Source organism: Tursiops truncatus, chromosome 3, assembly GCF_011762595.2.
Source record: "Tursiops truncatus isolate mTurTru1 chromosome 3, mTurTru1.mat.Y, whole genome shotgun sequence".
Taxonomy (NCBI): domain Eukaryota; kingdom Metazoa; phylum Chordata; class Mammalia; order Artiodactyla; family Delphinidae; genus Tursiops; species Tursiops truncatus.
In genome coordinates this window covers 107,089,641-107,107,849 of record NC_047036.1, presented here as the reverse complement: position 1 = coordinate 107,107,849, position 18,209 = coordinate 107,089,641, and the positions used below count along the sequence as shown (strand labels likewise).

The 18,209-nt window shown below is 36.8% G+C and overlaps 1 protein-coding gene across 1 annotated transcript in view; it reads right to left on the bottom strand.

Moving 5' to 3' along the window:
• Positions 1–6,191: 6,191 nt before the first annotated feature.
• The window catches only part of ADAMTS19 (ADAM metallopeptidase with thrombospondin type 1 motif 19), a 279,661-nt gene continuing 267,643 nt past the window's right edge, over positions 6,192–18,209 (bottom strand). Inside the window, exons 22-23 of the mRNA XM_019924890.3 lie at positions 9,881–10,058; positions 6,192–7,478 (exon numbers count right to left, since the gene is read on the bottom strand). Of these exons, the coding sequence (XP_019780449.1) occupies positions 7,327–7,478; positions 9,881–10,058 (330 nt within the window). The 3' untranslated portion in view covers positions 6,192–7,326. The remainder of the gene's footprint in view (positions 7,479–9,880; positions 10,059–18,209) is intronic.

The following is an 18,209-nucleotide window of genomic DNA, read 5'->3' as shown; positions in this document are numbered from 1 at the left end:
ATGTGAAATCTAACCATGTTTAGGTTGTCAGCTTCAGCTCGAGTAGGGAAATGGCAAGAATTTGATAGTTTGCTACAGTAATTTAGTGTCCCAAACTACTGCTTTGACCCATTCTCTATCTGAGGTCTCTTTGACTCTGTTCCTAGCTGTATAAACTCCTGTGATGGGTCTTGGTGTTTACAAAGTACATTTGGAACCAAAGGAGAACATGGCTGCTGGGTTTGGATGACGTGCTGTCCTAAGTGAACCCACCTGCTACTCAGGGAGCCGAGGTGGGAGTTAGGCTGTGGACTGCATCTTAAGCCAGGAAGTGATGATGACTTTAAGGGAGATAAGCTCTCTCATTACAAGCCACTCTGCCTTGGGCAAACCACACTTCTCACCGGGAAAGTATGGATTTTCATCTAGAGAAAGAGGGAACATTGCCACTCTTGAGAAGGCATAGGACAGACACATCAGCAGTTTTTAAAAGACATAGGTTGTTATGTTTGTGCCTCTGTAAACCCATCTGATTCAGCAGGAAGGATTTTCTTCCAGAGGAAATGAGGTCACGTGTGGAATGTATCAGCACCAGATTTCAGAAGAGTGCCCTATAGCTTATTAGACTCAGCAGCTAGGATGTTCTTGAATCAAGCAAGACACTAGAGAGTACTTACCTTCTTTATAACAAAAAGCATGAGGCTGTTAAAAAATCATCTTCCCTACTGATAGTTGCAAACTGGATTAAACAACCAATGTTTTCTGTAAGAACTTTTAGACCCAAACTCTATCACTGTCTTACAATATGTGAAATAAGTTTGAGTGGTTTTTATCAATACACTTACTGGAGAAAGAGGTACTTCATAATGACGGTTGATAACAAAAGAGTTAAATCACAAGTGTTTGAAGAATCAAGTGTGTTATGTGTATGTGCATGTACTTACGACTTTCTGGATTTTTCTGGCGGCTGCCAGAACACATCTAATGAACAAATATTTCTCGGGCTGTTTGCTTTTCCTAAAAGATTCTTTGGGGAATAACACACATCTTCAAGAAGAACCTTACTTCTCTTTGGCTCTCTATATTGGCCAAGTGGAGACACAAAACCCAGATCCAAATATATTTGATTAGAAGTTTTCCTTAGCCAAAGTATGAGGTAGGTGAAATGAGCCTTCAGTTTTCCTTAGGCGTCCTTCCTTTTAGATTCCTCCACTGTGCTTTAGATGCCCAGAGGTTTGTATACTATCTCCTTCTGTCTACAAGTTCGGTTTCTGACTCTCCACATTCTCCCACCATCCTTTGTCTACTGTCACCCCCAAAACCATAAGTTCTTACTTCTTACTACTGTCCCTATGGGTAGCCTACATGACCGATAATCAGGAAATCAAGCTTACTACTCCCTCTCCTGCTACTGGCCAAACCCCACCCCCTCCTCACCCCCAAATTACACCTCTGCTGACGCCAGTCCTTCTGCCTGGTAACATTTCTTCCCAACCCTGGATTTTGACCACCTCCTATTCATACTTCACGGGCCATGGCTGATACCTAGCCTTTCACAAAAACTTTACATATTTTTTCTAGTAGGGGAAATGATTTTTCCCTCGTTTGAAATTTCAGAGTGATTTGTTTATACTCTCACTATCTTTTGTTTGATAATATATTTTTCCCTTTTCTTTTATGAGCCCCTATACTGGATACATTACAAACGAGCAGCCCTATTGGATGCTTCCTTCCTCACATGAGTCCTGTCCTAAGAACCTCATAAAGCCCTTCGCTCAATCAATAGCGGTGGCTGTTGTCTCTTCCAGAGCCCTCTGGTTGGAAATTGATAATCCAATTAAATTTGATTAAAAAAAACGGCTTAGTGCTCTGGTTTTCAATCAACCATGCCCAGTGAAAAAAGAATTCCATCGCCAAAAATATTTATGACATACTCTGTATTCTCTTCTGGTAGTTTATAATGCACAAACTCACATGGAAGAGTCTGAGAAGTTCTGCTTCATTAACGCTAGCATTTGCCAAATTTATTTGATCACATAACACCCATTTCACTGTTGTCCTTTTAACTCTACAAAAAACTTACCTGACAGTGATTGGACAAATACTGTCTTAGGAGTTCTATTTCTTTGCTGTCACTAACACCTTCATTCTAGAGTGACAAAGAGTATAAATAAATATAAATAAAGAGTTATATTACAGGAACAATCTGGTGGAAATCTGGATATCTGGGGCTTCTCAACTCTTACCATGCATGTAATCATTTGTTCTCTCTCTTCAGAGCAAATTTTAATAAAAGCATCATTATCCCTTGGATTTGGACCCAGAATTATTATCTTTTGAACCATGAGAATTATAAAAATAGAAATACAGTTCACTAGGCAAAACTGTCTACATATTAATTAACCACATTTTCTTTTCTTCTCCTCATCCTCTCTCCCTTCCTCCCTCCCTCCTTTCCTTTCTTCCTTCTTTCCTTTCTTTTTCTTATGCAAATAACCGACTGAAATATCTGAAAGTATTTCCGTCTGAAAAGCCTGGATGATGTCCACATGAGCAGTTGGGGTTCATCAAATTATCTGACTTTGAAAATTTGGACAGTTTTGGATAGTTTGATTACAAAGAAAGCCTGTGATTAGGTTATAAGTCATTGGGCATCTATTACATAACATTATCAAAACTGATGAACGAGGGAGGCAATCACGTTAACTAAGTGCACAGAATTTGAGGTCAGAGTGATACATCCAACTAAACTGTGCTCTTGAGCAAGTGGCTGAATCTCTCTGGTCCTCAGTTTCCTCAGCTACAACGTGAAGATATTAATGGTCCCTTACGAGGGTGCTGTGAGGTTTAATAGGTATACTGGTTAAAAGAATGCTTAGCATATATTAAGTGCTTAAAAATGGTTCGCTATTATTTTAAGAGTGCATAAGTAATGGGTTTTCATTTCAGCCACCTCCGATATAAAGCAAACTGGAGAAAAAAAATTAAAGTTTTATGATCCACAGTTAAAAAGCAGACTCCGTTTCCCAGAATACCCTTCTTTGTGTGAGTCTGGGTTAGAAGAAGCTGAAAGAGAAACTGGCATGAAATTTGGAAGGCACCATGGAAGCAGCATCCATTAATCTGCAATTCTTTTTGCCATCAGATATCGTGACAGAGGCATAGGCACTTGGCAGGTTCTAGATTGCCTTGCTCTCCTGAGCTCTATGCCCATTTCTTATTTCCAACTGTTGGTCCTGTTGACCGCCAGGAAACTTAGATCCACTGCCCAGTGTTGGCACTGGTCCTGTAAAGGAGGAAGCTACACAGAGGCAACAGTATCTCATAGACATCTTCACAAATTACCCCTTTGTCGTTAAACTTACCTGGCTGTGCCTGGCTGCTCAGATTGGTGACTGCTCTGATCCTCCAACTCCTCTTACGGACCTTCACGTCCAGGGTTCTCCTGCTGTTGTTTGAGTTCAAACCTATTATCCTCTATCACTGCTTTGCTGATTGGATCTGGCAACTACTGGTGTCAGAAGTGCTTCCAAGGAACAGAATTTTAAAAATGGAATCTGGAATTAGTTCTCCGATATGACTAGACTTAAAGGCATTAATGACCAGTAGTAAGTGGGACCCTGGTCATCCATGACATACAGGGGCAGAATGGTTATAAAAACTCTCACCTGTAGTTACCTGGAATGAAGTGCCTAGAGAAAGCAAGGCCCTAGGTTACAAAGTACCTGCTGCAATATAAATTTTCCATAGAAGCAAAGAGAATAAGGACCGTGGGGTTGATTCATTGCTTCTAAATCAGCTGGAGAACTTATAGAAAGAGAATGATAAGCCTGGGGTTTTACATTCACAGCTCAAGGTCTAAGTTGGGAACCAGAAAGCTTTTATGACTGCCTTGAAATAAAACCTTTGAAACTGTACTGCTGATGTCTTGCCATCTGTGATGTCTTCTAAATCCACATCCAGATTCAAGTCCTGGAAGATCCAGAACCAGGGAAAAAGTATGACTTTAAGGTGTTACCATACATGCCAAAGGAACTGCAGGATTTCACCAATTCACATTAACTGAAACCCAAGAAATATGTATGAGGATGTTTCTTAATGGTGTTATATTAGGACAAAAGGAATACAATATTCTATTAACCTAAATGTTTTTGATATGGGTTCACTAAGCAGAGATTCTTGATTCAAAGTGTTAGTTCACATGTCTGGGAGTAACTCTAACAATATGACTGAAAACTGGACCCAATGGTGGTCTGCACTGAATGAAACTGAGATGTCAAAACTTCCTTGTAGAAATATCACAATTTATTGGTCGATGAATTAGGCCCTATAAAACATCTTAGAGGACCTCCAAAATGTTTTCACCCAGCTGATGCGAGAATTGATTATTTGGGGGGAGAAAAGATGTTGCACCATTCTGTCAGGCCATCTGTTCAGGGTGATGGGGAACATGGTAATACCAGCGATTCACGTGAGCATGAGCTCACTGCCACATTTTTTTTAACTGTAATAGGAATTCTCTGAACAGAAACAATATCGTATGGAATACCCTATCGGTGAACGAAGCATTCGGTAAGTTCACGGATGCTGTTTTGGCAGAAACTTTGCAGGCTGGGGGGGCAAATCCATATTCAGGGTACGTGGCTATTTCTGTGAGAACAAACTACTGCCTGTTTGGTGATAAAAGTGATCTAATGTAATCTTACTGCAATCAAGGCGGTGGGCTGGTCCTTCCATAGCATGGTGCCAATATTGGGAAATAATATTTTCTCTGCTATTGTTAGGTTGAGCCCTCAGCAGTGACTGTAGCTAGACTGGCCTTGGTGAGTGGTAGCTCACATGGCTGAACCCACACATAATCTCCAGTCCTGCCACCACTGTCTCTGTTCCTGGGCTCACTGGGCAAGGACAAGGGTGGCTGATGAAAGAGATTGGCCAACATACACAGAAACCATCATCTTATCCAACTGACGACTGAGTCCTCTCTCCTGAGGTGCTCTTTGGTGAGCAGTCAAATGGAATATATGTTATTCACATATCTTTTCCTCAGAACTTCTTTGTCACCAATTTTCAAACCACGCTCCTCCCAAATCCTTGTCAAGGCAGCCAAAACACCTTGATTGCAGTAAGATTACATTAGATCACTTTAATCACCAAACAGGCAATGGATTGTTCTCACAGAAATAGCCACGTACCCTGATTATGGATTTGCCCCCCCAGCCTGCAAAGTTTCTGCCAAAACAGCATCCGTGAACTTACCGAATGCTTCGTTCACCGATAGGGTATTCCATACGATATTGTTTCTGGTCAGAGAATTCCTATTACAGTTAAAAAAAATGTGGCAGTGAGCTCATGCTCACGTGAATCGCTGGTATTACCATGTTCCCCATCACCCTGAGCAGATGGCCTGACAGAATGATGCAACATCTTTTCTCCCCCCAAATAATCAATTCTCGCATCAGCTGGGTGAAAACATTTTGGAGGTCCTCTAAGATGTTGTATAGGGCCTAATTCATCGACCAATAAATGGTGGTAGTTCTACACCAATTCATGGATTCAGGAATCAAGGGATGGATTAAGAATGTCTCCTCTTCCTATGTAATTTTTCCCTTTCTCATTCCCCTACTATCTTACCTAAGATGTGTTGATACTGGTTGATTTTATATTTCAACAATTAAATTAAAGGATATCCAAAGTAAGGGACAGTCTAGAAACAAACTGTGCCCTGTATGAACATGAAGGTGAAAATACTAATGAGGGAAGGTGTCAAGAACTGTGAAGACTTTGAGGCTTTACTCTACTTTCAATCTAGCAAGTTGGCCTGCCACACTTTCAGGGCAGAAGACATAAAATTCCTGGGTTAGAGACAAAGGACTTTATTACTTGTGGCAACAGCAGTAGCCAGAGAATCAGCATTTTCCTGCACTGGTTCCCTGAGTCCCAATTCCCACAGGGTGACATGAAGAGAGCCAGGCGGTACCTGTACATGCAGTGAACTGTATTACAGGAGAGGGACCCCAATTTTAAGGAACCTGAAACTTTCATAATGAGAAATAAGAATGTCTGCCCTTTGCTCCAAAAAAAGACGCTATCTTTACCTTCCAAGGCTATTCATTACACAAACATCCTTTAGAAGACACTCCAGAACAAAAGCAGACAGTGCCAAGACATGTGGAAATGTGAGAGACTCATGAAGAATTGCCTCTCAGCAGGAAGTTTCACATATTTTATTGAAAAATCTAAGAAATCATGTGAATCATGTACAATATTTTCTCACAAGAAAACCTTTAAGCTGGTTTTTAAACGTTTCACAGAATTGTAAAACTTTTTTGATTTTTAGAAAGAAAAAACACAATGAAACTACCACAGTGTTATAAGCTTTTTGTTTTTCCTTGTTTCTAGGGAAAAGACTGAAAACTAGTAAATTTTCTCATTATGATTTGTGAGGCTAAGTACTATACTCTTTTATAGATCTGCTAAAAAGATACAAGGAAATGAGGGGATCAACGCTTTCTTTGTTCAAAATATTTTAAAAAGCTAAAATCTAATGACAACATGTTAAAATAATACACATTTTTGTAGGATGTTACCATTTCTATAACGGTTTCTCTACACTATATCAACAGTGCAATGGTGATTCAGTGTAAATCATTACAGTGTTTCATTGTTACAATACTTGTGTTCAAGTACATGTTCATGAACATGATCAAAGTCTCTATTTTGACTTTTCTTTTTCATTATTAAAATAAGGCTATAATTACAGTAGAATTTTTCCTATGGATATCTCTAAATCTGAATGCAATGCATAATACATTCTCTAAAAACCTGTTCGACACTATGAGGTTTGTTATGTTGACACATCTACTGCAGATTACAGAAAATGGGCTAGTTTTGCATCAGGATACCAAAAAACAAAAATGATTTCTCTCCATATATAACTAAACTATTATGCTAAATTAGTATACATTCTGGATAACTCAATGGTATTGTCGGGGAGAGAGTAGCATCTTAGAGACGGCCCTAATTTAAAAAAATGTTTTGTTTGTTTTTTTTTTGGTTTTTTTAAAGCCTAAAGATCTTGTTTTTTTCTTTTTCCCTTTTTATTTTTATTCCGGAAACTGGATCCAACTTATTTGTATAAAATTATTTATGAAGCCATATAGTATAAATCAAAATGTTTGTAGAACCAAAACAAACACCATATTGGATGTGTGGCAGGCAAAAAAATAAATTAATTTGATTAAATTATATGTAATCTGATAATATTTGGTCTGAAAAACATGCTAGTGTGTGTGTTTATAAATAATGTAATTGCAAAGAGCTGTTAGCCAGCCAGCCTGCTAGAGGTCAACTCTTCTGCTGCAGCTTTTGGGCATAGAAGTCCCTGCACGTCTCACAGCAGCGCTGATACCACCGCATGTCCTGACAGAGGTTCTTCTCACGTATCACCCGGCAGTACACAGGCCACTGATTTCCCAGGCACTTGAAAGTCAGAGCAGCTGTGAAGCAGAACACAGGGAACTAGGTGTCATGAGATAAACTAGGTGTCATGAGTAGAAACAAAGAGCAATCACTTAAGTTGGGGGATTTTGTACACACACGTTGACTCATGTATATTACCTCACGGAGCATAAAAGATAAAGAAACACACACACACACACACACACACACACACACACACCCTATAATAAAGGAGTAAAGTGAATGAATAATGGTCTTACTCATGAACTTTTATAGACTTATTAAAGATAGATTTCCCAAATCCAATAAGTGTACTGCAAATGGCTTTTAAGTTTCCATTTCATGGCTTTCATTTAAGCTTCTTTTGGATTTTTAGTTGAGAGATTAAAAAGAAAAAGAAATGTGTTCAATATGTCCACCATTACGAGAATACAAATTAATAAGTATTGTTATGGATGACATTGCGAAGACATAGCAAAACAAAAATCTGCTCACACTTATTTCACATTCCTCGTTTCCTAGATAGCAGACATGTCTAACTGGGATATTTAAGAATTGCAATTTCAGGCATCCTTAAAATCAAAGCTGATTATCAAAAGTGACTGAAATTTACAGCAATAAAGTGCTTGAAATGAGCTCTTGGTATAAAAAATTCAGTCATGTAGATTTGGCCCCAGTTTTTCTGAAGAAATAGCGTGTTCTGGCATGTATAATAAAAGGCAGTTCTGCTACAATTGTTCCTTTTGCCACTATTCTAGTATGATTCATTAATTTATGTTTAAAAACCTTAAGATTTTCCAACCACTGTGCTTCTGTGTTTGGGGATGTGCCTTCAAGAAAAAATGAACAGAGAAAATGGAGTTTTAATTAAATTCTCCTTTTAATTCATTATTTTCTGACACATGATACTTCAAGAAGGATTCCAAATAATTGTTGGAGAAAGGGATTATGCTGTTTTTGAATACAAGGATTTAGAGCATCTGCTCTAGGATTGCTTAACTTTTTGTCTTAACTAGTTTTAATTCTACTTGAACTGATTATTTCTTAGAAATGTTAATTATTTGGCTTAAAAAAGAGAATTTTTATATTTCCATGAAGAACACAAACTTTTCCATTTGATTGAATCGTTTGCCTGGAAAAGTATCTATGACAATTTAGCTCCTTGCATTTTGGCAATATTATTCTGTATGATTAAACTGATCCCCTGGAGATTATACATACAAATTGAAACTGAAGGTTTCCCCCCCTGGTAACCATAAGTTTGTTTTCTAGATCTGTGACTCTATTTCTGTTTTGTAAATAAGTTCATCTGTACCACTTTTTTAGATTCCACATATAAGTGATATCATACGATATTTGTCTTTCTCTGTCTGACTTACTTCACTCAGTATGCCAAGGAGGAAAAGGGGGGAGGGATAAACTGGAATACTGGGATTGACATATACACACTACTATATGTAAAATAGGTAACTAATAAGGACCTACTGTATAGCACAGGGACCTCTGCTCAATACTCTGTAATGACCGATCTGGGATAAGAATCTAAAAAAGAGTGGATATATGTATATATATAACTGACTCACTTTGCTGTACAGCAGAAACCAACACAACATTGTAAATCAACTATACTCTAATAAAAATTAATTAAAAAAAAAACAACTGAAGGTGTTAAACGTATATTAACCCAGTGACATCCAGGCAGCAGTGCTATTAAAAACCACTAACTGCCACAAAATTAAAGGCTAATTCATTCATGAATATTTGTTATTCAAATGCAGGGTATATATACTTAAAATACATACTCTACTTCTTGAAGATGTATTAGATTAAATAGCAGGAATTGAGAATATATGTGAAAGCATTTTATAACTAAAAACTATGTAAATCAATGTTACTACTATTTAGTTTTATTTAACATTATGTCCTTAAAGATGAAAAAAATGGTACTTCTTGTTCAGGCGTGTAGATACATGCATCTGTTCTCCTTGAAAGTGATTTTTTTGCTCTTTGTCTCTCCAAAGGATAATTTGTACCCAGGATCACAAGGAAGGCTATTAACAATGAAGAGGTCCAAGGTGTACACTACAACCTCACCTTTCCATAGACATTACCTTAATTGAGGGTTCTGCCATGGGACGGGTCAGAACCAAAAATATGGTTACATCCTTCAACCCTTTATAGGATGACCTTGGGTGGTATGGCATTCATATTTCCAGGGCCTGGACCTGAGTAGACAGCTCAGGAATGAAAATAGTTTAGTCTTTAGGATTTTTTACCCACATGATCATCTGGACTAAACTATAGTTGAATAGATCCAATTTAGTCAGAACCAAACTAATTAGTATAGATTGATAACTAAGCTTTAAAGTGATATGCAAAATAGAAGAAGCCATGCTCATTTCCATGTTTCTCAAAATCATCCCCTTTTTGGTCTGCTTACCCAGCCTGGGTGATGTTATAGTATTTACATTAATCTTCTCATTGCAGGGCTGAAGGTGGCATGGCCTGTATGCTGCAGGTTTTTCGGAAGAAAAACATTCATTTCCATGTCTTCCTGTGATCTTATGCATGCACTGAATAACACGGGACTGCATTCCTTTGCCACAGGTAATTGAGCACTAGGAGAGATACAAGGTTTTGTTAAATGTTCTTTTTGTTGTTTCCTTTCTCTAGGCTGTAAGCCACCTTCTCCTTATATTTGCTAAAATTGGACATGAGCCACAACATCCAGGGTTAATGTAAAACATGGGTCAGAAATGTTGTTGCTCATAACTTGGGCACAGTGCTGTTCAGAATATCTAGCTGACCTAAGGCAGAGCTTTGGACAATGAAGGACATAGGCGATTAAAAAAATTTACAGCAGAAACTAACACAACATTGTAAATCAACTATACTTCAATAAGATTAAAAAAAAAAAAGTTGGAGAGTATGACTTGGGAAAGAGATTGGGTGATACCAGTAAGTAATGAACTTGGGCGGACAGTTTTTAAAGTTTTAATATCTAGTTTGCAACAAGTAATTGATTCACTGCTCTTTAATTTAGTCATTGATGCTTGAGAGTTAGATATGTCCAACTGTGGAGCCAGATCCTCGTTATAGCCTTTCAATGTACTCATCCACTCCATTTGCTCTGGCCTTAAAATGTTTATTAAGAATATCAACATGAAAAAAAAAAAAAGAATATCAACATGGCTGGGGGCTTCCCTGGTGGCGCAGTGGTTAAGAATCTGCCTGCCAATTCAGGGGACACGGGTTCAAGTCCTGGTCCGGGAAGATCCCACACGCCGTGGGCAGTAGAGCAACTAAGCCCGTCTGCCACAACTACTGAGCCTGCGCTCTAGAGCCCATGTGCCACAACTGCTGAGGCCCGTGCGCCTAGAGCCCATGCTCTGCAACAAGATAAGCCACCACAATGAGAAGCCTGCGCACCGCAATGAACAGTAGCCCCCGCTCGCTGCAACTAGAGAAAGCCTGTGTGCAGTAACAAAGACCCAACTCAGCCAAAAAATAAATACATAAAATAAATGAATTTATTAAAAAAAAGAATATCAACATGGCTTATCAACCTGATGTGTTATTGAAATAACTGCTATGACTTCGCAGATTACATGACATCCAAAATTGTGCAAATAATAATTTGATAATATGTATTTTTCTAATAAGTACCCTTTTAATGGATTCCTTGTATTTCAGCTAAATGTAGTTTGTCTTCATTTGTAAGATATTTCAGAGAACATATTTAACTTACAATGTTTGTTTATTAAAGGAGTCTCTTGGGTCCATATATATCACTAGATTTAATTTGTTACACAAATAAACTGATGTTGAGTTGAATGAGAAAATACAATTATTTTATGGTATCAAAATTACATGTGGGAGAGGGAATGTTCTTGTGTTTCTGAAAATAGTAATTTATTTACTAGTTATACTATTTTCTATGTGGTAAAGATTTAGCCATATCTGGCTAAACAGTTCTAAAAAACTTAGAACTCTTTACAGAGATGATCTCGGTGTATTCTATTTGAAAACTGGTAAATACTTTCTGATTGTCACCTTTTAGATATGCAGGCACAAGGTTTGTAATGTTTGTTCCCCTTTGTATCTGACCAAGTCATTGTTAGGATTGCATTTTCTTTGTAAGAATTTTCAGTTCTTCCTTTACTATCATCTTGGGTCCCCTGCTCTGCTTTTCATTAGCACAAGAAGCATTCTACACAAACCCTTGATACCTCAACTCTGTCTGCTCCTGTTCACTTTGTCTTTAGTTCCCAGCCTTCCAATCAATCCCAAATATTAACACAGAATATGTATTCTTTTAAAATTGCTTTATATATATATAAAATCTCCTTGGAAAAAACTTCAGTTATTGAGTTCCCCAAATCTCCAGGCTGGCATTTATCTAGCTCCTCAAACAATTTTCCACCTCTCTGCTTCAGGGATCATTTGCTCTATAAAACACTAATCATGCCCAGGCACTTCCTACTCTCACAATTACAACTGTGCCTAGCCTCTTTTCAAAACACAATCTCAAATCCACTACTTCCATGAAGTGGTCCACAATTATCCCAACTACTTATGCATATTTATGCTTCAAAACCATATATCCATCCATCTGAAGCTACCCCTTAGAATCACTTGGAGAAAAAAAAATTTTTCACTATAGATTTTAAGGCCTAGAATTTCTAAGTCAGGAAACAGATTGAGTCTGATGGGAATATACATTAAAAAAAAAGTATCTAGGTGGTTCTGCTGCACAGCCTGAGTTTGGAAGCTACTGGTCAATAGCATGTGTTCTGCATTTAATGTAGGCCAGTGTGTATTACTTTTTATCTTTGATTAGTATCTTTTCATGTATCTAGTTTGTCTCTTGGTAAATCTCTTGAAATTAGGCTCACTGTCATATCACTTTCAGTACTAAAACCTACATATCAGGTATGAAAATAGATTACTAAGAATAATACAATTTTATGTGCATGCTATTAACATGCATCTACTTTATAGATGACCGATCTTTCTAAATTTTATTCTGTAAATACTTCTGCATATAACCCTCCTTGTACCTGATGAATTCTTAGCTTTATGCAAACAGCAGATTAAAGAACAACAACTGGGATATTACATGCCTTTAAAGCTGATTTTTTTTTCTTGTTAACTTCTATAGGATCTAAATGTTTCCAGTTCAGTTTAAGCTTTATTATAACTTAAAAACTATTGTAAGAGGAGTAACTGTTTGACATGGTCTTTCCCCCTTGAAAGTATGTATCTTAGTATCACTCAATAGAATGGATATAAGTATTTAAGTATAAACACCATGCTTCTTAGAAATATTTTCAGGAAAATTCAAAACAGTTAAACTAAAAACTTTTCAGGGGTTAAGTTTATGTGGAAAAATATTCTAGTATCTACTCCTAAAATTTTGGGAGACCTTGGAAGTAATCACAATATTTGAGAAACAAAAAGAACAATGGGAGTTTTATAATAGATGAACTCATTCTGATGCAATAGAGAAGGTTCTCAATCATATGTCAAAGAAGCCTAGTAATCAATCACAGACTATTCTCAATACTTTCAGCTAATCTTATATCAACTCCAAAGGACATGTGTTAACCAAAGTAACATCATTTTTCAGGATTACAAACTAACTATAGCTACACGATAACTCAGAGTACATAATTTTAGCAGATAATGGCTGAAGAGTGCCTTCCATAAAAAAATATTTTAAATTAAGAGAAAAAAATTATTTAATTAAAATGGTATCATTCCTGCCTTTGAAACTAATGGAATAAGCTTTATTATGAAATTAGTCTAATAGCCTTAGAATCTAATTTTCATTAGAATACTTTAACAATAAAAATATCAATATTTTACTAGTAATTATGTTCTTTATAAAATACACAGTGGTAAAAATTTTATTACAAATGTATGAAAAATAAACAGATATTTTAAATGGAACAATTGAAATCCCAAAGCGTCTTCTAAACTATTCCTTACTTTATTATGGAAGATACCTCTAAACAATTGGATATTTCTCAAATCACATCACTATGATTAAAGACAGACGGACATTAAAGGAAAAAGTCAAAATAATTCTGGCTTGAAATGAGGAGACCTGGGCTCTAATACTATCTCTAGAACCTAACATACCTGGGACTTAGTTTTCCTTTTTGTAAAGCAACGCATTGTAGTAGATCATAGCTACACTTTCAGGTCTAAATTACTACAAAAGGAAAAATTCCAAATAACTTATTATTAAAAGTTACTGTAGTCAGGCTTTTTTTTTTTTTTTTGCAGTACGTGGCCCTCTCACTGTTGTGGCCTCTTCCACTGCAGAGCACAGGCTCTGGACGCGCAGGCTCAGCGGCCACGGCTCACGGGCCCAGCCGTTCCGCGGCATGTGGGATCTTCCCGGACCGGGGCACGAACTCGTGTCCTCTGCATTGGCAGGCGGACTCTCAACCACTGCGCCACCAGGGAAGCCCGTAGTCAGGCAATTTTTAAGTGGTGACACTGCATAAAAGTAAAGATGCTAATTTCATTATCTAATTATTCACTATGCTACCCAACAATGGTATGATAGGCGTCTATTAAATGAAGTCTCAAAATTATAGTCTTTTGAATGTTTCAGAATATTCAATCATTTATTGGCTTTTCAAGTATTTACTGATCACCCATCATGTTCAGGATCCTGTGCAGAAGCTAAAAGCAGCAGAAATTATTAATACTATGGGGCTGGTACTTTATTCAATAAACTTTACAACAAAACGCAATGATCTAAAATAGATGGAGTTAGATTACGAAACATTGTGGAAGCTGGGCAATTTCACCCATTCTTAGCCAAGTGTTTAATATTTTAAATAATCAGTTGTACTATGGAACCAGTTTGTTGCTTTAGGATCAAAGGGAACCAATAATATTACTTCTGAAAGCTTTCACTCCATACAATACTAATAGTAGTTAGCACTTACTTAGTATTTATTATATGCCAGGTACTGTGTTAGAGGTTACATTTATTTTAATATCTCATATGAAGCCAATGAGTACTATTATTATTCCTTTTACACAAATGAGAAAATAGAGGCTCAAATAAGTGAAACAAAGTGCCCACAGTTTTACAGCTAAGAAGTGGTGGTATTGGAGTTTGAACCCACATGTACTAAATTCAAAGACTGGACACTTACACATTACTTGATACTAGAAGATTGCTAATATTTCTCTTTATGTTAACAGTTAAAAATCTTCTCTTTTTCCCTATCCTGCCAAATAACCTCTTATCCCCATATCTCATTCTTAACCTAAAACTAATGAATTAGAAGGCCTTTTTGGTTTTGTTTTACTATAACTCAGGCTATGTGGTATGAGATAAACTCTTTCGCCCTAAGGACAATTCACAAGCCTGCTTTATCTTTAGATAGAGTGATCAAAGAATTTATCGTCCAAATCGGGGCACTTGTGAAAGAAGTTGCTGATAATTATTCCTAGACTATGGGCATAAAAGGGGACTGTCCTGGCTAATCTGGGACACGCTGTCACACTATCTAGACAACTTACTGATAGATCTATATATTACATGATAAACACAAATGAATGGACACACGAAATACCTATTATATTCCAGGCACTATCTAATATGCTTTTACACATAATGTCTTGGTTAATCTTCCTCATAACCCTAATAATTTTACAGATGGCAAGAGTAAGGCTCACAGAGATTATTTCATTCATTTATTCAACAAATATTTACCGAAACTCTACAATGTACCAAATACTGTTCTGGATACAGGGAAGTGATAGTAAACAAAATAGACAAAAATATGTGCCTTCAAGGAGTTTACACTGTAATACTGGAGAGCAAGAAGGTCAAGAATTAAAAAACATTGTATATTAGATATTGACAAGTGCTATGGAAAAAATTAAAGCTGGGAAGGAGGACTGGGAAAATTGGGGGTATGGGGTTTAGCAATTCATATGGGATGACCAGGGAAGGACTCATGGAGAAGGTGATAAAGACTTGCTCCATATGAAGGAGAAACAAATGCACATCTTTGGATTCCAATACAATGTTCTTTCCACTGTGTCTCTACAGATCTTGGATCAAGTTCAATGGCTTTCTCTCCCCTTCCTCCCTCCCTCTCTTCCTTCCTTCCTTCCTCCAGTCCTCCCACCCTCCCTTCCTTCTTCCCTTCTGTCTTTTTTCTAATACATTTTAAACCTTGCTCTTCACATATGTACTAAGTTAAAAAATACTTGAAACACAGCATCACTATAGACTTCCACTAAAGGACCAAATGCTAAAATGTCAACATCAATTTGCCAGCAACTGGTAAAAAGAAAACATAGGGTGCACCAGATAACTTGCCATTGATCTTTTTACAAGGAAAATTTCCTGACTAAAGTATTTTAATAAGAGAGACCTGTACTGTCTGACAAATAGTCTGTTCCCCAAACAGTTTTAATATTGCCCTGAAGGACGTTTGAAACTAAGCACCTCACAAACCAATTCCATGAACCAGAAGCCTTTAATTCTGAACAGGAAACGCAATCTTGATGTACCAGGTTTACTACAGTAAAAAGGGAAATAGTAATCTTTAGAACAAACTTAAGCAGCAAGGCACAAGAAAAACTGATGTTGGTAATCCCTCTTGCCCACCAAAAAATGAGCCCCAAAGGCTCTGAAAATAAAATCTGTTTGACTTAGTGACATTCAACATTTCAATCTACCTGAGAAAATTATGACCTCCCTTGCACTTGAGTACATGAGTATTATAATATCTTTAGATAATATCGTGATATATTTCTCTTATAATGGAATAAACCCTTTCTTGACCTGGGACATTAGTGACAATTTCTAAGACTGTATTAAATTATGTCAACCTTACAGTTTGCATGTCAAACACTAAACATGATAAAGGAAACTTCCTCAGTAATTCAAACAGTTTGGACTATTAAAATGATTAGAGAAATAGTTTAGTAAATGAGAACCATGAATACAAATGGTAGCAAATTAGCAAGAAGAAGGCTTTATCCTCTTTTAAAATGAGATATATATATATATTATATAACCTTATAACTATTTCCATTATCTAAAACTTCCTTTTTGTCATTCTGACACCACACAATAAGACCTGACTTGCTTTATTTTACCTAAGAAAATTTCATCTAAATAAACTAACTGAAAGGGAAATCTCTGGGGAAAAATAAGCAATGTCCAAGCTGGTGGAAGGGTACAGTAGACGTTTACCTAACTCAGATGTTTATAATACTCTAAAAATGGCCAAGGAGGATCTGGTGATATATATAGATGTGAACTCTTGGAAAGTTATATTTACTAAGGTAGTGATAGCTCTGAGTGGGCAGGGTTTGCCAGTACTGGTAAAGGCAGGTTAAGATGCTAGAATGATTTGGCAAATTTGTGGACTGGCCTAAATGTGAACAAATGAGGGACATAGAAAAAAATGTAAGACAAAAAACTACACTCAAAAAATTCTTAACAAATTCGCAACTGAGGCATTGTCATAGAAACAAAGGAATGAAATGAACTCTGAATGGCTGTAAAGTCCATCTCATGGACAAGCCAAGATGTGGAATCCTTTCTTCCACTGCAAAGGATCGATGAGCGGTGAGGCACTGCCCAAAAAGCAAACTGCAGTAAGAAACTGACCATGGAAATTTCACACCTGACAGTATTATTTATGGCATTAATAGACAGTGTTGCTAAGATCTTGGTTTAATACTTGGAAAAATATGTAAACACCTTATACTAGGTGTTCAAGGAAAGGCCATTTATCTTGAGACATTTTATTGATGTTATAATTCCATTATGTTCAAAGGCAGTGAGTGTGTGCTATAAAATAACTGTGGCCTGATGAAACTCTTTAAGTTTTCAAGTCTAATGTGATGCATTGAGGATAATTAGGTCTTAAATAGAACAATGGTATAAATACATTTTTGATGGATCATATAAACATATAAGGGACGAGTATATAAACTGTTACTAAATTTTCATTATATTATATAGAAATATTCATTTCGTGATAGATTTGAATATGTTTATCAAGAATATGTATCTTTTAAAAATAATCTACATGTATTGTTCCCCAAAGTTTCTATGAATACCACAATGCTTAGAGGCATAAATCCACTAAATCCTAGTGAATAATAGCAAACATGCTCTGTAATACATTGACATGGGTAAAACATGTTTAATTCAAAGAAAAAAGGCTGCACAGGCACCAATAAATAGCTATCTACAAGTTTATAAAGTGCCAAAAGGAGGGACAAAAATAGTGAACACGATTTTAGGAGGTTCTCAAAGCTCATCCACAGTACCACTTGAATCCACTTTCGTAAAGTGCAAAATTGTCTTCCTGCCACTGAAAATTCATGAATCATGTAGGAATATCCACAAGGGCTCATGATATAATCTACGTGGTATCATGTCTCTGTCAAATTCACCAAAGAACACTGTTGCCTTTTTGTCCAAGAAGTAACCTATGTACTTCTGGACAACTTAATTTCACTTAAGAACCCTTTAAAAATGGGATATCCATAAATATCTCTTAACTACTCTCCTATTTAGAGAAGAGACACGAATTATTTCCACTGATCTCTGATTCTTGCACTGCTTCTGTGCTCCATGGGTTCTGAGATCAAGTAGATCTTTTCTGCATATGTGATTTTCAGCATGGAGCTACAAAAGACTTCCACATCTAGTCTTAGGTATTGGGATCCTATGGTAAAATGCCAAATCTTAAAATCACTGGTTAAATATT